The sequence below is a fragment of the Pygoscelis adeliae genome, unplaced genomic scaffold (genome assembly GCF_000699105.1).
Source record: "Pygoscelis adeliae isolate BGI_AS28 unplaced genomic scaffold, ASM69910v1 Scaffold45, whole genome shotgun sequence".
Lineage (NCBI taxonomy): Eukaryota > Metazoa > Chordata > Aves > Sphenisciformes > Spheniscidae > Pygoscelis > Pygoscelis adeliae.
The window spans coordinates 7,247,059-7,267,804 of record NW_008825114.1 but is presented as its reverse complement, the minus strand read 5'-3'; the positions used below and the strand labels follow the sequence as shown (position 1 = coordinate 7,267,804).

The 20,746-nt window shown below is 37.8% G+C and overlaps 1 protein-coding gene across 1 annotated transcript in view; it reads left to right on the top strand.

Moving 5' to 3' along the window:
* PCSK5 (proprotein convertase subtilisin/kexin type 5) overlaps positions 1-20,746 on the top strand; it is a 269,604-nt gene that overhangs the window by 137,443 nt on the left and 111,415 nt on the right. Inside the window, 2 exon segments of the mRNA XM_009328171.1 lie at positions 2,361-2,461; positions 14,589-14,692. Coding sequence (XP_009326446.1) covers positions 2,361-2,461; positions 14,589-14,692 — 205 coding nt within the window.

Genomic DNA, 20,746 nt, shown 5'->3' with positions numbered 1-20,746 from the left:
GCTGCTGAAACATTTGCTGAGTGAAAGAGAGAGATAAGGGTTTGTAGTTCAAACTGCTACCACAACATCCACTGAGAACGTGAGAGACAACGTTGCCAAATAAAGAGGTGCCATGGTTTATTGTGCTTGATATCTGTAGCTACAAGACAATAAAAACACTATGAAAGCATGTTCTTCCAGAGGATGAGAAACACAGATAGCACAATGCAGTGTGCTTTTCACTGCATTGAGAGAGGCTGTCTCTTAAGGAAAAGCTGCTATGAGGGCATTTCTCCCTGCCTGAGTTCCTGTAGGCTTTGTTACCCTTTGGTCCTCTGAGGAAAGCACCTGCTGCACCACTTTTTTTGAAGGGGACAAGGTACCTGCCTACAAAAGAGAGAAGCATGTATTAGTCCCTTTTTCTGCCCTCTCTCTTTCCTGCCCTCCCTTCCACTCCTCACCACAGCACTGACCAGTGTTTTTCCAGATGGGATACCTGAATCTTGTATGTCTCTTTTTGGGTGCATGTCATCCTGTGGTCCTTGGCCATGTTAATCCCACCTGCAAAATCACTACTTGCGTTTGCACATGTAGGCAGCATAGTGTTAGGGCTGTTTCTACTGCAGTTTCATCTCTTAATATTGTCAGGGCATTTTTGGAGTTTGTATGCAAGAAGGTTTTTCCAACACTATTAATTTTCATTGTCTAAATTAATACACAGTCAATAGGAGGGAAGGAAAGAGATAAAGAAATTATATGTACATTTTATTTATGGGGTTCAACTTTTAGCTGATGACAGATAAAAGAAATTGTTTAACAAGGTGTGCATTAAATAATAGGGAACAAAGGGTTCTTTCTAGACTTTTTTATTCTTGAATATGGCCTTTGGTAAGTTCACTAATGTAAGGATATGACATTATAAATGCTTTAATCCATCTTTTTCAACTTCTAGAAGCTTCCATTTTGGAAGTTATACCTCCTACATGCAATTGCTTGTATTCTGCCCAGATAGGATGTGGCTGTTTTTTCAGATCATGTCTTGCGTATCTTCCAGTTTCAAAACTAGATAGGCATTTCTACATGCCCTGTGCTTTTTTGTGAGTTTTCGATCCTTCTGCCATCTTTGTGCACATCCGTGTGGCAAATGACATATGATACTAGTGAATTAGATGAAATGGAGACACAATAATTCTGTATACTTAGGTAAGAAGCTGTGTAAGCAACTTCTTCTCTGCCCCTCAGGCAGATATGTCTACTAGTGACTGAATCTCAGGGATCAGCTGAAATGCTGAGAATAAGGTTTGGCGTCACAGGTCATTCACTCTGCCACCTTCATGAAGGTTTCCGTGCTGTGGACTGCTGTCTGCTAGTATCTGTTCTCAAGTCCATGTGGGTTTTGCTTGAGCTTCTGTTAGGTAGCAGTGACTTTTGTCTGTACTGCCTTGCTCTTGCTAGGAACCACTGCTTCGGAAAGAAGAGCATAGATTAGAATCACTTTAGATTAACATTGCCTGAATGAAGCAGAATTTAGAATAAACACATTTTTGTGTGTGATTTACTGTCTTACAGAAAGAATCTGCCTAAAATTCATTATGAGATAGAAACATCCTAACACTAAGTAGAAGGCTGTGCCTCTAGTTGGTATTGTACATTATAGTTTATACATCCACTTAGATGACATATAAAAATATGTAGCAGCATATAATTAAGCTATACATAACAATTTAAAGCTGCAAATAACTAATTGGCTGGTGATGTCTGGGCTAATTTGTGATTACATCAGGGTTTTTCAATGAATTGTTGCTTAATTTCATGTGAATTATTGCATAAGGCATGAAGGAAGGATTAAACATGGTACTTGGCATGGGCCCAACTGTATTCTATTCTTCCACATACTTCCAGTCTGACTTCAGGCAACCTAATTACCTCTCCATACCTCTTTTATAGTCTCTAAAATGGGCATAACCAGTCTGTATATAGGGAGCACTGTAAGATTTAGTTCATTCCTGTTTGTAAAGCACTTTGAGATTCTTGGATGGAAAGTGCTCTGTAAATGCAAATAGAAGGGCAGAGTTCTAACTGTGCAGTTTTAAAACCCTCTGTACATTTTTCTAATTTACAAGTCTTTTTGTTGATCATGCCATGAAAAAAATGGAGACTAACTTATGTTTTCAGTGCGATACAGAGAACACTTCTCCAAGTTCACAAGTGACTTCAAGCTCAGAACATGTAACATCACGTATTCAGACACCTTTTTTTTTGCCTTTCCTTGCAGTGAAAGAAGGAAATACTTCCATGTACCTGCAACTCATTCAAGCAAATGAAACCTGTTCTGATTTCTGAAGTTGTGTTCTAAATTTCACACATTCAATTTCTTCCAGATCACCACAGACCTGAGGCAGCGTTGCACAGACAGCCATACTGGAACCTCAGCCTCTGCACCTATGGCTGCAGGCATCATTGCACTGGCACTGGAAGCAAAGTAAGATCTGAGTTATACTCCGAAAAAAAAAAAAAAAATAAGCATACGAAAAGATCTTTCTCACTGATCCAGCACCTTTATCCAGGGATCTCAAAGTGCTTTGTAAACTTTGTTGTAGTAATTCACAGTACCCTTCCAAGGGCAGGAAAGATCCACGTGCTTTTTTCACATGCAAGAAAGCTTACACCATGGAAATGACAGCAGAGTACTCAGTGTTGAAATAACTTGAAACAGTGTTGAGCACAGGTAGTTTCCACTAAATGGTGTATGGGATCCTCACAATGTCTCACAGTACCCTGACAGTACTGCCCAGATCTGCTGTACTCTGCAGGCTACTGTAGGTCGCCTATTGCATTCATCAGGCTTCTTTTAGTGGTGTCTGTTCTTGAACGTTGAAGAAAGTTTTGGGGTGGTGTTAGGCTACCATGAACAGAGATTAATATAGTATGAAAAATAAAAATTCTCAACTTCTGCATGTTGACACAAATCTGTTTTTTCTAATGGGATAAGTTCCTCAGCTGTAAAAAACATGGATAGTGTAGCTCCATAGTCCTTTTACCTTTAGCTCAGAAAAGTTTCCATCTTACAAGCATTTTCTCAACTGCAGGGTTTTACTATTTGTGTCTAATATATATCTTTAATGTGTTTTATGGAGCAGCAGAAATACTGGAGATTTATCAGGTAAATCTGTATTTCAAAACCTTTTGCATTACTTAGTGTTGTGTTGGATAATATTAGCAGGTCTAAGGTGGAATGCTCTACCCCAAATCCTGCCTGAAATCAGATGTTTCTAAGTGCTAGGAGATTGATTCTATTAAATTCTGAAGAAAACCAGTTTCCTCTGGGGGCAGGCAGCTCCTTTGAAGGAAGTAATTGTCACACAATACTCATTTCAAATTGTATGTAATTCATAGCAGCAGAATTATACTTCCATCTTTAATGATTTTTTGAAGAAACCATGGGCCAATATTCAACACAGATTGCTTTTTTGCTGTTGAGTTATAGTCATGAGAATAAGAGTTAGTAATTGAAGAGCTGGCAATCTTTAGTGCAGCACTTGTATGATTATAATTAGATTTTCTTAATGCAGTCATTAGAAACAAAGGTATTTTGAAAGGTTAATATAATGCTATTATTTAAAAAAAAAAACTTTTTAATCTCTTCTTAATCTCAGTCTTAAAATCCTTAAGTTCATTCTAAACAATCTGCACATGCAGATAAAATCGCATGTGCGTAAATTTCATTCTGCTGAAAGTTTTTCTAATTATTTCTTAATGAACAGAGGTTGCTTGTAATTTATGGTTTTTATTTGATATGATATTTTGTGTGCATTTTCTAACAAATGATTGTTGTAATTGCAAGTTTCAAAGTGTTATAGCACACAATACCTACAACCAAGCTATCGCTAATTGTGACATCTTAAAACACACTGAGAAGCTTACACTTTACACAACCTTTTTTCTCTGTGAACTTTGGTGACTATACCAATGGGAAATCCATGTTACTGCCTATGGACTAGTATTTTTTTTTCCAAATTAATAGTTGCTATGATAGGAACAAAGACAAGACTATATTAAAGCTCCGCACGTGGAGATGGAGAAAAAATATGCCAATGACTAAAGATCCTAGTCACTTTTTTGTATTTGTAGTACTCTGTTGCACAGTGCTAACAAAAGATTCAGGGTGAAAATGTATTGATTTTGCCTCCTTTCAGATTCTATTCAGTTTCAGTATATGGAGGGTGCTTACTCATTTCCAAATCTTAGCCTGTGTATTTGAATAGATCCAAAGGATTTATATTAATAATATCATAAATGTGGTTTTCCTCATTTGTATTCTATTCAGTAAATTTTCTCTCCTATGTGTACTTACAACCAATTTTCTGAACACAGCCACCATCAAGAAATGAACGAAAAAAAAGAAAAGAAAAAAAAGGAAACTAGGGAGAGAAATATTTCCAGGTTTCCCATGCTGTTTTTTCCCATAAATTAATCCGGTCCTAGGGATGGAGAAACCTTTGGTCTTGTGAAGTTACAGATTTTGAAGTAAGGCCTTTAATATTACAAGGAGATCATATCATAATATATTCAAGTTTAATGTCTGGGATTTGTTTGTATGAAATCTACTGAGATTATTTTAAGCAGTTTCTGAGTGGTAATTCTTATTTATTTACCTGATTTGAAAATTCAGGTTGTATTTTTCACATGTGATACCTGCCAATTTAGGTGATCCTAAATAAATGCTAGGAATTAAAGTATGCAAAAAGAAGTTTTGAAGACATCTTAAGTATTTTCTTGAATACTTTTAAGATATATGGCATGTAAAGGACACATGATATTGTGGCTTAGCACAAGGGCTTACTGGAACTAGTTTGCATTCAAGCAGAGTTTGCGTTTACATAGATTCTTCCTTAGATTCCATATTAGTGCCTCTGCTAATAGCACTAGTGTTTATATGAGATTTTTTAAAAAGACTGGTTGGAAAGTGGTTTTGCAAGGTTAATTACGGTCTTCATACAGCAAGCTGCTTAAAAACCGGAGCACTTAGTCCTGAACACTTCTTGAATATGTCTGTAATAATGTATACTTTCATTCCACTTTGGACTGGGAAACACAACAAATTACACTGTGGAAGGGTTTGGAGCCTACAAGGTCAGTTTTCACGAGTAGCCAAGTTCTGTTCCTGGGAGACAGAGCACTAGTCTGGCCTGGATATGAGTTAGAACAGCCAAGAGGTTGCTTCAACTCACATGCAAAGGTACATTAAACCAATGCAAAATGAGCAAAGCAGATTTCTGCTCCAACCTGCCACTTTCTTTCTTTGGTAAGTCCCATATGGTAGGATTGGCAAATAGCTGATGAAGGACCTCTTACCTGCCTACTGATTTGAACCCTCCACTTAATTGTTTTTTCCAACTGGTGTCTGTTCCTGAAGTCCTGGCAGCAAATTTTTGGGGGATGGTGGTCTGCTTACTACCCCAATTTGAAACAATGTAAACGCATCTTTTTTATGAATTGCATTTTCAGTCCAGTATTTGGTTATCAAGTGGATGTTCTCCTGCAGAAACCAAAGAAGTGTAACTGAGTTTCAGACTGCTTGTTTGGAATCCCCAACAGCGTAATGCAGAAATGTAGATATGCAACAACTGTCTCATAAAGAAAGACATCTCTTAATCTTCATATTCTATGGCTTTCTTATAGTATTCAAGTAGTTAACTGTTTTATCTGATGGTTCCCAGTGTATCTAGTATCCAGTTCAGGCTCTATGAATAAATGCTTGCTTGTGTATTGCAATTCTTAGTCATTACATAATGTTGAATTTTGCTGATTGTCAGCCAGCAATTATGGGTATAAGGTATAATCGATTTAGTCAGCAGAGGCAGCAATCTTCTTACTAAAAATAAACCATTTGCATCACATAGTACCATCTACTGTTGATATCAGAAATACCCTTTCTCTTTGATGAAATGTTTGCATTTGGGATTTGAGTGAATCAGAGTCAGGAGAGACAGTATGCCCACATTTGTTCCAGTGGGCATTGAGCCATCTTCCTTTGGAGAAGCCAAATTTAAAGAAAATCTTATGTTGCTGATGGAAGAATACATTATACATCCCCAAGTGAACTGCATGCTCCACTCTCTATAAGCCAATGCATGTTTTCCAACCTGTGGTATATAAACTGCAGTTACATGAGTAAGAAGTACACCTGAAATGGAAGTATTAATCTGCTATGTTTATACTGTGTGGTATACTCAGTGGTATCGCTTTGGAGAGAGTCTGTTTTCTTCCATGGTTCTCTTCACATGAGCTGTATACTTCATTTGTCTTTGGTTACATGAAACCAAGGCTAGAACAAGGTAGTGCTGGGAAGACATTAAGAATTTCAGTGAATTCTGATACCAACATTCCGTTTAGAAAAGTGACAATGCACTGCATTCTTCTAAAAGGTAGTATAACTGAGTGTAATCACTGAGATGAAAGGAAAATGCAGTTCACATTGCAAGGGGTCAAGAGTGTCAGAGGAAGATACTTTGGATTTCTGAAAACTGATCAGATACTTGCAATACTTCCCGTATTGATTGATTTTCTTACAGAAAGGAGAAAAGCAGTACACTGTCTGTCAAGGGGCAGTTTTGGATACAGAGAACATATTTCTGTATCGTCAAATTTATGAGGAGTTTGCTTGTTCATAAATAGAGTCAGAGGTGATGAGACGGTTGAGGCAAACTGTGGAAGTGCTGTCAAGTGACCTCTATATGTAGGCTGCCAGGGTAAGAGAAGGAGAGGTTATCATTTAAGTCCATCAGTTTTGGCTAAGTCTTTGCTCCGTTGATTGACTGCCTATTATAAAAGAGGACACTAGAGTGTGTGAGTTAGAAATCTTTTTGCGAATCTTTGCATTTTTGGAGTAGTTTTAAAATAATGCTGAAATATTTATTTAAAATAATGGTGAAGTATTTGAAAAATGTAAACATAAATAAATGCTTAATTTAGAACCTGTGTTTCTCTTGAGCTTTAACCACCTGCGCCGCTTATGCAATTTCAGTTATTATATTGAGATTGACTTGGAAGTACTTTCCTGCATTCAGGTTGCCCACTGTTTCCCATTTTAAGGTCCTGTTTTCAGTTACATGTAACCTTGCCAAAGAATAATCGTTTGGTCTGAAATTTTCCACGTAACTTGCTTTAAAAAGGTTTTAAGAAAATTCCATCCAGACATTTCTTAAACTGAGTCTAGGTTAAAAAAAAAAGTTTGACTGTGATCATTTTTAAATTTTTCATTGAGTTTTACTGTGTCTGCGCTTTGGAGCAACAGCTAGAAATAGAACAAGTGGATAGCCATTGTTCTAGTGCCAGGGCACTGCCTTTTATTTTCACAAGCTTTTCAAAAATCTCAGTTGGCATGTGCTCAGTTGAGAGTTTTAAGAGTTTGGCAGCTCTATGCCCTGTAGTTTCTTGGTTCTCAAAGTGTTCCCCAGCCTCAGCTTTTAAAGGCTGCTTAAGGTTGTCTCTGAAGTTGCTGTTAGGGCTGCTGCTGGCTGTTCAGCCTGAGAGCAGGGAGCCCATATGCTTTTCCCTGTCTGTGTTCTTGCAGCGAGAGGAAAATGAGGAAGGTGGAAGAGGAGCAGGTTCACTGTATTGCAGTATCCCTGCAATCTTTTTTTTGAGATTCCTTGCACCACAGTGTCATAGCTCGACTATATGAAAAGTGATCAGTATCATTGGACTTGGCAGAAAGGTCAAATCAATAGCCTGGGTACCATACTAATCATAACTGCCTGCATTAACCTAAGCTAATATAAGGCTTCCCCATATGCACAGTCACAGCTGGTTCTAAAACTGGCAACTGACCTAAGGTTTTTGTTGCTGTTGCTTCCATGCTGTTGTCCCTCAGCACACTATGCACCCTGTCTTTTGGGTGGTCTCATTTCATTCTTCTGGAGAAGGCACAATAAGGAATGTGATTCAGGTACCTCTCTCTCAAGGGTTTTCTCCTCAGAAAAACATTATCAACCTGCAGTTGGGCCATTGATTGTTTTCTTTTTGGCACTTAGGATTTTCTGTCTCTGGGAAAACCATGATACTCTCTAGGCTGTGGAATCTGCCACCGTGTGCACTGCAGATTTGACACAGATACACCAGAACACCATTGCTGGTGGATGTATGGCTGCTTATCCTGCTGTTCATCTAAATGAATATATTTGTCATGTCGTATCACAACTTGTCTGTATTCTATCCTAAAAACCTATACAAAGATAATCCAAAAGATGGTTGTAGCCAATGCAAAAGCCTTCAGACACTGACTCATGAAAAGACTAGGATGCATGGCAGAAACTATGGAGACATAAAGTAGAGCCAGACATAAACTGATAAAGATGATGTTGTACAGGCAAATGTTATTACCTTAAAAAGATGTTCAAAAAGCTATAGCTTTGAATGGAAAATTCTGATATTGTAGAATTCATGAGCTTGAGATGTTTAAGATTAATATGTTTAAAATATGAGTGATGTTCTGAAGTTACCTAGTGACTGTTGAAATGGACAGTTCCAGTGTGTCTTTCCACAGTGAAACTTGGCAAATATCAGGACACTTCAGAATGTAATTGGTTTAAATTATGTGTTCCTAATGAGTTTTAGTCAGGAATTTGTTTTCAGATGTATATCACTACTCTTCTTTGTCCAATACCCAAATTAAGCTATTAGTGGAAAAAGAGGAGGAATATGACAATTCGTGTAAAAGGCTACTGACACCAATTTTGATCCTAGAAAAATATTTTCCAAAAATTTCATTAATTGCATGTCTCTTTAGACAGAGGTCTATTGCATATGCCATTAACACTACTAATAACTGACCTTTTACTTACAATATTTTCAACTGCCATTAATTTTTTTAAGGGATTGTCATCTTTAGCCAGGCTTCAGTTTCTTTCAAAGGGATCTCATTGGGTAAAATTGAATGCAGATCAGAAATTAGCAGGAGGAATGGCAAATTTCTGACAAGCAATCTGGAACCCAGAAAAGAAGTGTGAGCAAAGAAGGAACTGAGAGCTAACTCTGAAGTAACCAAATGGTTTTGTTTGATATACTAGTTGAATGAACAGTGGTTTACCAGGTCAGAAAATGAAAAGACCACTGGAGCAGAAACTTAAGTTACAGTTCCATTCACAGGGTACGAGCTACATGCTGATCAGTAAACACGTAATATTCTTTACTTTTCTAGCAGGAAGTTAACAGGATTATTTGCAGCATATATGACAATTAGAATCTATAAGGGTGTCAGACATGTCAAAAACATGTATTTTGTATGTCCATGTGTATGCATGACTGGATTGTTGAACACTGGGATACATTTTTGTATCTTCTTATTTTCAGGAATGATATGGTTATGTTGTAGACCATTCAGACACCTAAGCACAGGATAAGCACAACAATTAGAGGCTGTCTTCATGTCTCATCCCGCTTAAAATTCTGTGCTGCAACAGGCATCTTCACACTAACTCTTTATGTGACCTGCGAAAGAAGAATGTCTCCCATTAACATAGCTAATATTCCTGTCCATGAGGATATATATTAGAGTCATTAGGACAGGTAGTAGGGTTGTAGATCTAATGGGACAATTCGGTTGATTTTTAAGTGATGGGAATGTGTGAATAAACCCGGCAACTATTTCTTATGTTTTGTTTATAAATTTATCATAAAGCCTTTAAGGGTGGCATTATGCAGAAATTAGTGATGAAAATGATCTCCTACTGCTCTACAAGATGTCTAGGGCACAGAGACTCCTTTTTATAGCAGTAATTACCCATGTGTGTTTTCTCATAGCCAAGATTTCCAAAGAAGGTTATTTGATACTTCCAAATCAAATGGTGATCCTCTTCTTAATCCACACTGTGATACTGTGTTTTTCCTTGATTCTTTGGAGAAAAGTTTATTGTATTCTTCCAGCAGTTCTCATCAGACTCCGCTATTTTGGCAAGAAGTATTTTTTTCAGATAGGCCACCTTTGTCACATTCAAATTGCTGGTTATGAAGATAATGTAGCAATCATTATTCATGTTGCTAACCATATTATTTTGCAATAAAAAAAAAAAAAAAAAAAAATTTACCCTATTTGTTTATTGCATTGAGTGATATTTTTGCTAATTGTCTCTCTTGTACCAATTATTTATTCTGAACAGTTATTTTTGGCACAGTATCATTATGCAAAAGGATAGAGCCTGAATTCTTTACTATTTCCAGGATTAACCCAATTGTCACTAGGGACACTACTTGTGGAATGAAGAAATCAGATTTGGCCAAAAATGGTGATCTACTATTTCTAGGCAGCCTGTTTAAAGATACAGTTAAATCTCAAATGAATATTACTGTAATATAATTTATTTGTCCTATTTCATTTTTTCTCATTTACCTTGTTTCATAAACATTTTGAGAAGTCTGAAAGAGGGCTGTACTTAGAGTATAACTATTGGTTAAGGACACAACATTCATTATTTTTTGGCTGCTGTACAAGCATTTTTGTATGTAATTGTTCTCACTTCTGCTTATTCTGGTTTGATTTTGAGTATTGTCTGGTATGTGTAATCCCAAGGCAATTTCAGATGAGACATTGAAAAACAATTTTCTGGAAGGAAATTGCCTATTTTTTGAAATCAATCCATTATCAAGCAGACTTAGTACTGTTCTTGTTAATGCATTTGTTCATTTCAAGATGTTTAGCCATTAATTCTTCTGAGATTAATCAAGTGGTAAATCAATTAACATCAGTGACATCTTGTCTGGATCTGGGGCCCACATGGCTAGCAAACAACTGTTTACTCACTTAGGATCCAATTTTGACATGTTTCACAAATATTTGACCAATTCTGTGATTTTTCCAGATGCTTTAAAATTGGCTCCTAGACTATCTTGTTTAAAAAAAAAAAATCCCTCTTCTTTCTCCAAATGAACTGCTATTTTGACATCATTCCAGTTTCTTTCTTTTTTATTCTTTTTTTGTTAAAGTTTCTGAAAAAATTTATGGGGAAACAATTGCAGACCTATTTTGTTTAAAATGAGGTGTCTAGAGAGAAAATTTTAATCTGGCAATAGCCCAATTCTTAGTATACTGAAGGTCCTATAGTAGGCTATGGAAATTGGTTTGAATATTGTTCTTATGTTGTTAAATCTCTTAGATATAAATATGCCAAAACTTCCATTCCTTGAGAAGAAAACATAAAAATCTTATGAATTTTACAGTAAGCAAGCAGATTTGGATGTTGCATAAGAGACAGATTGATTTAACTATATACCATGTCATGTCCTGGAAATCAGACCTTTGATCAAGGTTTTCTGCCCCAGAAATTCTTACATTTCTTTTTTGTGATTAGATACAGATGGTAGATATAACAGTGAATGGCTCAGTTTTCAAGATCTGCCATGATTATTGTTTTTAGAAGTAAACCATGATTCTGAGACATAATCTCATTTGCTGACTGAGCGACTAAGTCCAATTTATGAGAGCTTAGTATTATCCAGTGAAGAATACTATATCTTTAGATCCTTTATCTAGGCATAGTTAGATCCACAATTAGATCCATCATTCCTCTTTAAATAATCAGTTGAGTGTGCCCTATCTTGAATCTCTCCTATAGAAATTGAGAGGAGTATTTTAGTGCCTTATTTTTCACCACGAGCATGGACAGCTTGCTTTATAGAATAACAGGTTGTTTAGATTCTATATTACAAAGAATGCAGCTCTTGGGATTCCTGGAGGTCTTCCTGAAGGCCTGAAACATGTTTTTCTAAGACTTTACACAGGCTCCCAGTGAAATTCCCGAGTTGCTATAAAATTATATTGATTTTTTTTCTAGAAGCATGTTACACGACTGTCCAAGCATACCCTATCTTACAAACCTTTAATGCTACTTACATTCCATGAAATTTTTTTTCTTTTTGTTTTTCAGTCATTTTTACCAGCTCAGCTGAATAAACAATTACTGTCATTCTAGTCCAACTGTCTGGTGTGAGAAATTCCACTTTAAGAAAAAAATGTATCTATGGGCATAGTAATGCTTTAATAAATGCACAGGGACAGAAGTCATCATCTCTCCTTAAAAATAACAGAAAAATTTAAACATGGGAATAACCTTATGTCTTCTAGATGAAACAGAGAGAAATTAAATGGCCATGAATTGATACAGCTTGGAAGAAATTACAAAAAATTTTGGCTACAATTAATAAGAGATGCGCTTAAAAATCATCTTCTTCAGATTATTCAATTTCCTCTTCCTGTTTCAATGACGACCATGGACAGGACTTTCTGTGTTGACTCTAGAAGAATACATGCCACTTCCTGTGGTGTCCCAGCTGTAGGTAGAAAGGTGCTAGGTTACATCAACATACCCATGGTCCACACACCTACTGGAAATGTTCTGTAACGGAAAAGATACACTCAGAATTAAAATCATATTACTGCAAAGGGAATGAGAAAAATATGTATAGTTAAATGGTTCGGTCTCTGTCTGCGTTATTCCTTACAGTTTTGTTACATAAAAGAAGTCTGACATTTTTAGGCAACTCCTACTTGTTTTCAAGCATATGGATTATAAGGCTTTTTGAAAGTAAAATGTGTAAAAACCAGTTATATGTGAGTGAATGTCCTATATGTCCCAAGTTTTTCTCTCCTGTATGGAATTACGGACCATGCTTCTGAAATTGGTTTTCATTTTCAGTAATTCCACCAACACAGGTGAACTTCCATTGGTTAATACCCACAAATAATGCGCACAGAGGATAGGCTAGGAGCAAGTTTTTCTATAAACAAGTTGACTGCAGGTTTGCTATAACTTCTGCGTCCCTACGGCCTTCTCCTCAAGCTGCAGCTTGTGGAAGCTGAAATTTGTCACCTGAAAACCTAAATTGATGCATCTTGAATGAAAAAGAAAGTGCTCATTTTTTAATAGATTATCACATGTATTCACTGATTGCTTCCTAATAGCTTGATTTCAGCTCACAGGATAAGCAGGATTCTACTTCCATATTTAAGCACCATAAAGCACTTATTACTCAAGTATTTCCAAAAAGATATTCTTTTGACAAAACGAGTTCTGGAAGATGTGAAACAATGTGTGCAGGCTGCCAATCCACACAACATTCATTTGTGTACATCAGAGAGATGAGTAGATTTTTCTGTGTCTTCCACTGTCAAGGGGGACTTAGAGAAGAACAAGATATTTTTGCATGTTTGTCATTATCCTGTGTCTGCTTCCCGAAGAAATTTCTCATTGACATTTCTAGTAACTCGACTATGTGTCAGATTAAGAGTGTAGAGTCACTCCGTGTGACGCAATGTCACCACAGTCACCCATGGGTTGGTCTTCCCCACACTCTTATGGCTGTTGCCTTGGTCTAGTTTCTACCTGCAAGTGGAAGCAGAGCCCAAGTATCATGCCTTAAATATAAGTGCCAAGATTAAGTCACTTGTCTGCCGGCCCAAGTGACTTCATGGTCTGAGAAACACAAGAGCATGTGTTAAGGAACTGAACCATGGTTTCCCAGGTTTTCAATGACTGCCTAGCCCTGGACAGTGTAGACAGCCAATGCTGGGTCTAATAAACTTCATTCTGGTCTACCTTCATCATTACAACTGAGTGGAGTTGTGCCAGTGATTGCAATAGGGACAGATAATGATACTTTGAGAATGATACTGAGTGACTGGTGTTCTGCACTGCAATACTTTTTTCCTCTTCATTATTTAGTGGCTCAGTTTATCATTCCCTCTACTAAACTGCATTTTTAAATGGAATACTATTCATCTTCTTACAGATAATGGAAAAACTGAGAAATTGGAAGGAGAAAGAAAAAATACCCCAATGTACCTTTAGATCATCTTCTAAGAGAAGAAATTCTCCTTGGGGTGGATCTAAGAGAAACAAGAAAACTATACTCCCTAAAGATTTGCTCTAGTCCTACAAGATAAATGGGTATTAATGTCACAGTGAGGATGCAAATGGCATCTTCTTTCACCTTCCTTGTGGACAGGTTATTAGGAATCCCTTAAAGGAATACACATCTGTGCAAGCAGGCACTTGCTCTGTAACTATTCAGATTCATGCTGGCTGCTCGGTCTTATTGAAGAATACACATAGACCCTCAGTGAATTCCAAGACCAGGGGTAATAGACAAGTGAATAACAACAGGGGCACTTGAAATAGCTTTGATAGGAGGTGAAAGTCTAAAGGAATTGCCAGCTTGAGCACACAGTTAGTAAGATTTAGTAGAGCTTTTCAGCAAGCCAACATTTTGCTTTTTTTTCCTTTGCACTCATCAAGATAGATAACATACAGTAGCTGGTGGTCATACAAATTACCTCTGTGTGAAATGTACTCCTTCATCTTACCTTAAGTTTTATATAACATAATATTAGCATATATCATTATAGTCTGCTTAATGCAAACCTCCCAGCTGTATAAATAATTTCACGTAGTAATTCTGCAAAATTAGGACACGTTCTTTTGAATGGAGCAAAGGAAAGCAGAGAAGAGAAATAAGGATTGCTTTGGATATTTTTTAGCTTATATGACCTTGTATCCCTACATTCTGGTAAAATATGTCTGATCTGTGACTTTTGTCTTTCCCCTTTTTCATAGTCCATTTCTGACCTGGAGAGATATACAGCATATTATTGTCAGGACATCACGTGCAGGACATCTGAATGCTAACGACTGGAAAACCAATGCGGCTGGTTATAAGGGTGAGAGCTTCCTTTCTTCTCTGCCATCAGAGGCAACATCTTATTTGATATTTTTGAAGAAGAAATAATCTCAAGTAGTTTGTGTGACCCTATGTTGTACATAGTTTTGAGACCTTTCAGGCTCAAAATGAAGGGGCCTATCTTCTCTTTTATAAGGAAAACCTCGTAGAATGACTAAACCCAAAAATAGCAGCTACAAAATGCATTGGCCAGATCTTCCCTTTCAGTCCTATTTTATGCAATACTGGCAGAAAACTAAGTAAATTGGTGTTTTTTAATTTTTCCTTGTATAGCTAGTATTCTGATAAAATAGTCTACAGTTGAAGGTACAGCAGTTTCTGGATTCAGACCATGTTTTCATTCAGAATTGTTGACAATTTTGATTAAAAATGACAAAACAGTATTTTCAAATTTCTGTTTTATATGATTCACCCTACATTATTTATATTTAAGATTTCTGTCAGATTTAGGATAAAATGAAATCTTGAGCTATCATGACTTTTAATGAGACAGAAATCATACTATTATCAGCTGTTATGTAGGTTTCTAAAATTTTGTACAATCTTGTAATTTTGTATTAAAGCTACATTTTTTTATCGTTTTTTCTCTTTTGTAATGCAAGCAGGCAGAGGTAAATGAAAATGATCAGGGGGATGGAACACCTCTCCTATGAAGAAAGGCTGAGAGAGTTGGGGTTGTTCAGCCTGGAGAAGAGAAGGCTTCAGGGAGACCTTATTGCAGTATCAGTACTTAAAGGGGGCTTATAAAAAAGATGGCGGCAAACTTTTTAGCAGGGCCTGTTGTGACAGGACAAGGGGGAATGGCTTTAAACTAAAGGGGGGTAGATTTAGACTAGATATAAGGCATACAGTTTTTCATGCTGAGGGTGGTGAAGCACTGGCACAGGTTGCCCAGAGAGGTGGGGGATGCCCCATCCCTGGAAACATTCAAGGTCAGATTGGACGGGGCTCTGAGCAACCTGATCTAGTTGAAGATGTCCCTGGTCATTGCAGGGGGGTCGGACTAGGTGACCTTTAGAGGTCCCTTCCCACCCAAACTATTCTATGATTCTATGATTTGTGCCATTAAATGAGATAGATACATATTTTCAGGATGGGTTGAAACTGGACCTTGAATCCATAAAACATTGTATTTCAACACAGATTGGCTTCTGATTCCCGTTCACTAAATTCTTACTGCTTTCAGTTTGGATTGCATCTAAAAAAAAAAGAACCCAGAATTGCTTATTTCTGGTTCTGTTTTCATGAGAATTCCACCCAAGACTGCAGTACTTCTTTTAAGATGAGATTTGAACTGTTTTGTGCTAGGATCTCCTGAGAGAATAATGTAATATACAAGAACCATCAAATCTTCACCCTGGTTTCACTTTAAGACTGAAGCCTAGCTTTAGTCCATTTCAGATCAAGGCACTGCTACCATAGAGCATCTTTAATATATCATTCTGACCTATGACATTTCTGCTGCAATGGAATAGAAATCAAATGAAAAAAACTTTTATTTTTGGATCCAAACCAGGCTCTAACTACAGAGGATAAATTTAGAAATGGGTATTTGACTCAAACCCCCTCATCACATGAAAGTTCAAGAGCCTGGTTTTGTCCCATTTACAAGCTCATGCCCACATGCAAAAACACATACATAGTGAGAAATAGATACTTCCTTAATTGCAATAACATTACAGTATTTGTTATTGTGAAACATTTCCCAGCATTGAAAAAGTTTTGGCAGGAGATTGTGGCTGGATTATCATTTTGTTGGAGCTATCTGAAATTCAAACAATGCTTTTCAAGTAGCATAAAGTAGAGCATTTTTCTTCCATAACTCACTTCCAAAATTCTATATTTTTAAGTTTTTCCACTTGTTGCCCGAGAAAGGCAAACACCCTGTGAGGCATTTCACAGCAGCTGTCACTCATTATCAAAGGAGAGATCACACTAACACACCAGCAGTAGCAGCATTGGCAGCAGGACTTGCACTCTTGCACTACTGGAGCCTGCTTATTCTGAATCCTTAGAGCCACACATTTTTCTTTGTATTGTAGTAGATAAATAGGGAGGAAAAGGGCTGAAAAAAGGTTTCTCCTCCATTTGTGCAAAATCACAAATATAGATAAGCTCAACTGGGGGACTGGGATTTGGGAAATACAACTTGAGCTGGCAGAGCTCTGCTGTAGACTCCATGATGGAACTGAAAAAAGAGGAAGACAAACTAAGTGCCTCGACCTCTGTGGAGCTCAGGAATCAACCTTAACCCAAATAAAAGCACTAGTTTTAACTAAATTATTTTGGCAACTTAGGCTTAGCAAGTGGTTCCAATAAAAATGCAGCTCTCTCTAAACCTCTGTTGGTTTTGGAAGAAGGAGAAGCAAAAGATTTAGATTAAATCACAACATCCAAACCTGAATTCAAAAGGGGGTTTGCACACCGCTGCTGGCCAGACTGAAACAGTTTTTTTACTATTGCACGTGGCAATATTTAGTATAATATTACTCTATTATCCTTCACTGTTGCCAAGAGTAACAATTAAAGTATGGTTTTTCATAGACGAATTACTCTGATCAGACTGAGTTCCTTAAGGAATTGTATCATAATTTTGTGGATGGCAAGATCCATATTTCTTCCACAGCTTGTTCTTAACAAAGGAAGGGGTGAAAGATTTTTTTTTTTTTTAATTAACTAAAGCAATGACAGTCACAAAAAACAATCTGCCTTTCTTCCATGCATACTGGGGAAGAAAGAAAAAAACGAGGAGAAAAAGAGAGACAGGCTTGCTCCTTTAGAAATGAGAACTGAAAGGGTGAAAACAACAAAAACTTGGAAGAACCTCTCACTCAACAAAGGGTCAGCAAGAGTTGGTAGTTGAAAGTGGGTCAGCATGCCTTTTCAGGGGGCTGTTTTGCTGGGCTGCATGGCAACCCTGTCCCTCGCTATAGTCCCTAGCATTGTTTTGCCATTGCAGAACACACAGAAGGAGCTCACAGATGTCATTACTGCTTGCAAGATCTCCTTTTTTTTCTTTCTTACATTCATAAAAAGAAAGATTAATTCATGAAAAACACTTGATCCAGCTAGTGATTTGCTAAAGCAGTGCCCGTTATTTGTTTAATTTTCTGGCAAGTAAGCAGCATTTGTTAAATGCATGTCAATAGAATTAACTCAGGAATGGGCAAGAATTTTTTCTTGGTAATTTTTTTATTATTGTTTTGTTGTCAGCCAGCTTGTATCTTTGCTCAGGAACTTACTACCTGGTAGTCTCGAAAAGAAAGACTTGAATACTCATTTTGGGATATTCTCTGGTTAGTCAGTTGTACATATAATTTGTCTCTAGATAAAGAGATATGTTATGCTCAATTTTGCTTCAAAATCAGAGAGGTTTTTTATAATTAAAGCAGTTAATTAACTGATTATATGGAAAAAATACTAGAGAACATCTGCTTTTTTGAAGATATCAAAACTGTTGGTCTGTTTTTGCTACGGCAGATTGGTATGCAAAGGCTCCTTGTTCTGTCAGTTGTTTGGTCAACAACAGAGCATGCAACTGCATTCATAAAAAGGGAATGCTGCGTTATTGCCAACTTGTCTTTAGGTTGAAAGATACAGAATGAAACTACAGTTTTAAGAACAATGATCAAATCATCTGAACAATTCTTTATCTGTAAGTGAAGCTCCAAATACTGTCAAATACTGTCTCTGGGGAAACAGACCATTCGCAGTGAAGAAATACTATTAATTTGCAGGGAGATTTTTAGAGAACATCCTTCACTCTTCCTGGCTGTAAAGTGTAGCAATAACACTTCAGTACAGTGAAATAAAATGCTACTGAAAGATAAAAGGAAATCAAAACTTTTTTTCATTTTCAGGCCATTCCTAGGTGCAGTGGAGGTATTCTTCCTACAGAAATTGAGAGTCATCTCATTTGCCAGGGAGTAGCAGACTACCAGAGTTATGTCGCACCCCTTTAGGTTAGCCAAAGTATCTGCTGCTTCCACTGGAGAGTGAGCACTGGAGAGAATTAGTCACTTAATGTTTTACAGCCTTGTAATATAATTGCTTAATTACAGTATTTAATAAAACTGGGGATTATTATTCTTGTGAGCGGAGCATTACCAGTCTGGGAGTGAGAAAGAGATGAACCTATCTATGCTCCTACATAGGAGATCTAGATTGGCCAGATTAAATTGCTATAAGGTGACCAGTAACCAGGCACAATTTGAGACACCAGCAAGAAAATCTTCACAACTATGTGTACATCTCAGAGAAGACAAATAAGCTATTCATAAACACCCTGCTGCATATTTTAAAATCATATTTTTAAATCTTTGTTAGAAGCTGGCATAAGACTTTTGAAAAATAGCAAGCACTTGTGAATGGGTATGTCAACCAATCAAAGCTGTTCCTCTATCAAAAGACCTTCCAGTCTTACAGATGCTAGCTGGTATTTTCACACGCTGTTAGCAGCTGACATCAACTCCTACCCACCCATAACACCCATACACATGGTGCATGGAGCAAGTGAAAGACGGGCTTTGAGTTTGGCTGTTTGATATCCCGGTTTTGGGTAGTTGGCAATCTAACACCAAACACATGAAGTTTCATTGGTCTTTGTAGGAGTGAGGACGACTATATCCTATGCAAGTGAGACTAATGATTTTTTGTGCTTGAAGGATTAAACTGATATTCTCAGGCAGACAACTTAAAAAGCTGTTGGTAAGTTTCTTGTTCAACTTGTTGATGAACATGGGCAAATGCAAGCTATTTCACATGTGACTTGTTCCTCTCCATCTCCCAGGGCTGTGTTGGCTCGAGGCAGTATTTCCTCACCAGGAATACCCCTAGTGCCATGTCCTCTGGCCACCTGCTCTTCTCAGCAGGCCCATGGCTTCATTGGCAAGCCATGAAACAAAGCTATTTCTGCAGCTCTACACCATGCAGGGAATCCCCTTAAGCCAGATTTTGTGTTCCAAATGCATTAGTCCTTGAAAAAGGCTCCAGCTTAGTAGTGTCGCTCTCTAAACCACTATTGTAATGATAACATCATCAGAAGAATCTGACATATGGAGTCCTATTTACCAGGCATTAAACTACACAATTTTAATGTTGTGGGAATTACATTTATTAAGAAACAAGCATATAGCATACCATTTCCAAATGTGAGCCACATGAACCAGAACCTTAGTAAGTAAGGTTTTTCACGCAGGCAGTGATGAAGTTGCAATAAGAAGTCCAAGGGCAATCAAAAGAGACTTCAGGGCCTTGGGACGACTGGTTAAGGGATCAGCAGCACAAGCAGTGTTCTCCTCTATCCTTCCAGTTGCAGGCAATGATGAGGGAAGAAACGGGAAGACCCAGCATATCAATACCTGGCTCCAAGACTGGTGTCACCAGCAGAATTTTGGGGTTTTTGATCATGGGTCGGTCTACATGACACCAGGCCTGCTAGCGCCAGATGGGGTACACCTGTCTCAAAGGGGGGAAAGGATATTTGTGCAGGAGTTAGCAGGGCTCATTGAAAGAGCTTTAAACTCGATTTGAAGGGGAAAAGGGATAAAACAAGGCTCAACAGAGATAAGCCTGGGGACGGCATGCCAGTGTTTGAGGGACCCTGTGCTAGCGAGGTCCTCCGGTCTGCTTCCCAATGTGCTGAGTACACTAGAGCACATTTGAAATGTCCCTGTACTAACGCACACAGCACCCTAGCCATCTCAGTGGAGGTAGGGGATGGAGATCCATGCAGCAGCAAAGATGCAAGGGTTGTTGATGTGCTAGAAACCACGGAAGTGCCTGAGAACAGTCTCATAGGAATTAGGGCTTCTTCCCCCAAAAAGGTGGCGGGATCAATAGCCCAACTGAAGTGCATCCACACCAATGCACGCAGCGCGGGCAACAAACAGGAGGAGCTGGAAGCCATTGTGCAGCAGGAAAACTATGACATAGTTGCCATCACGGAAACATGGTGGGATGACTTGCACAGCTGGAGTGCTGCAATGGATGACTATAAACTCTTCAGAAGGGATAGGCAAGGAAGGAGAGGCAG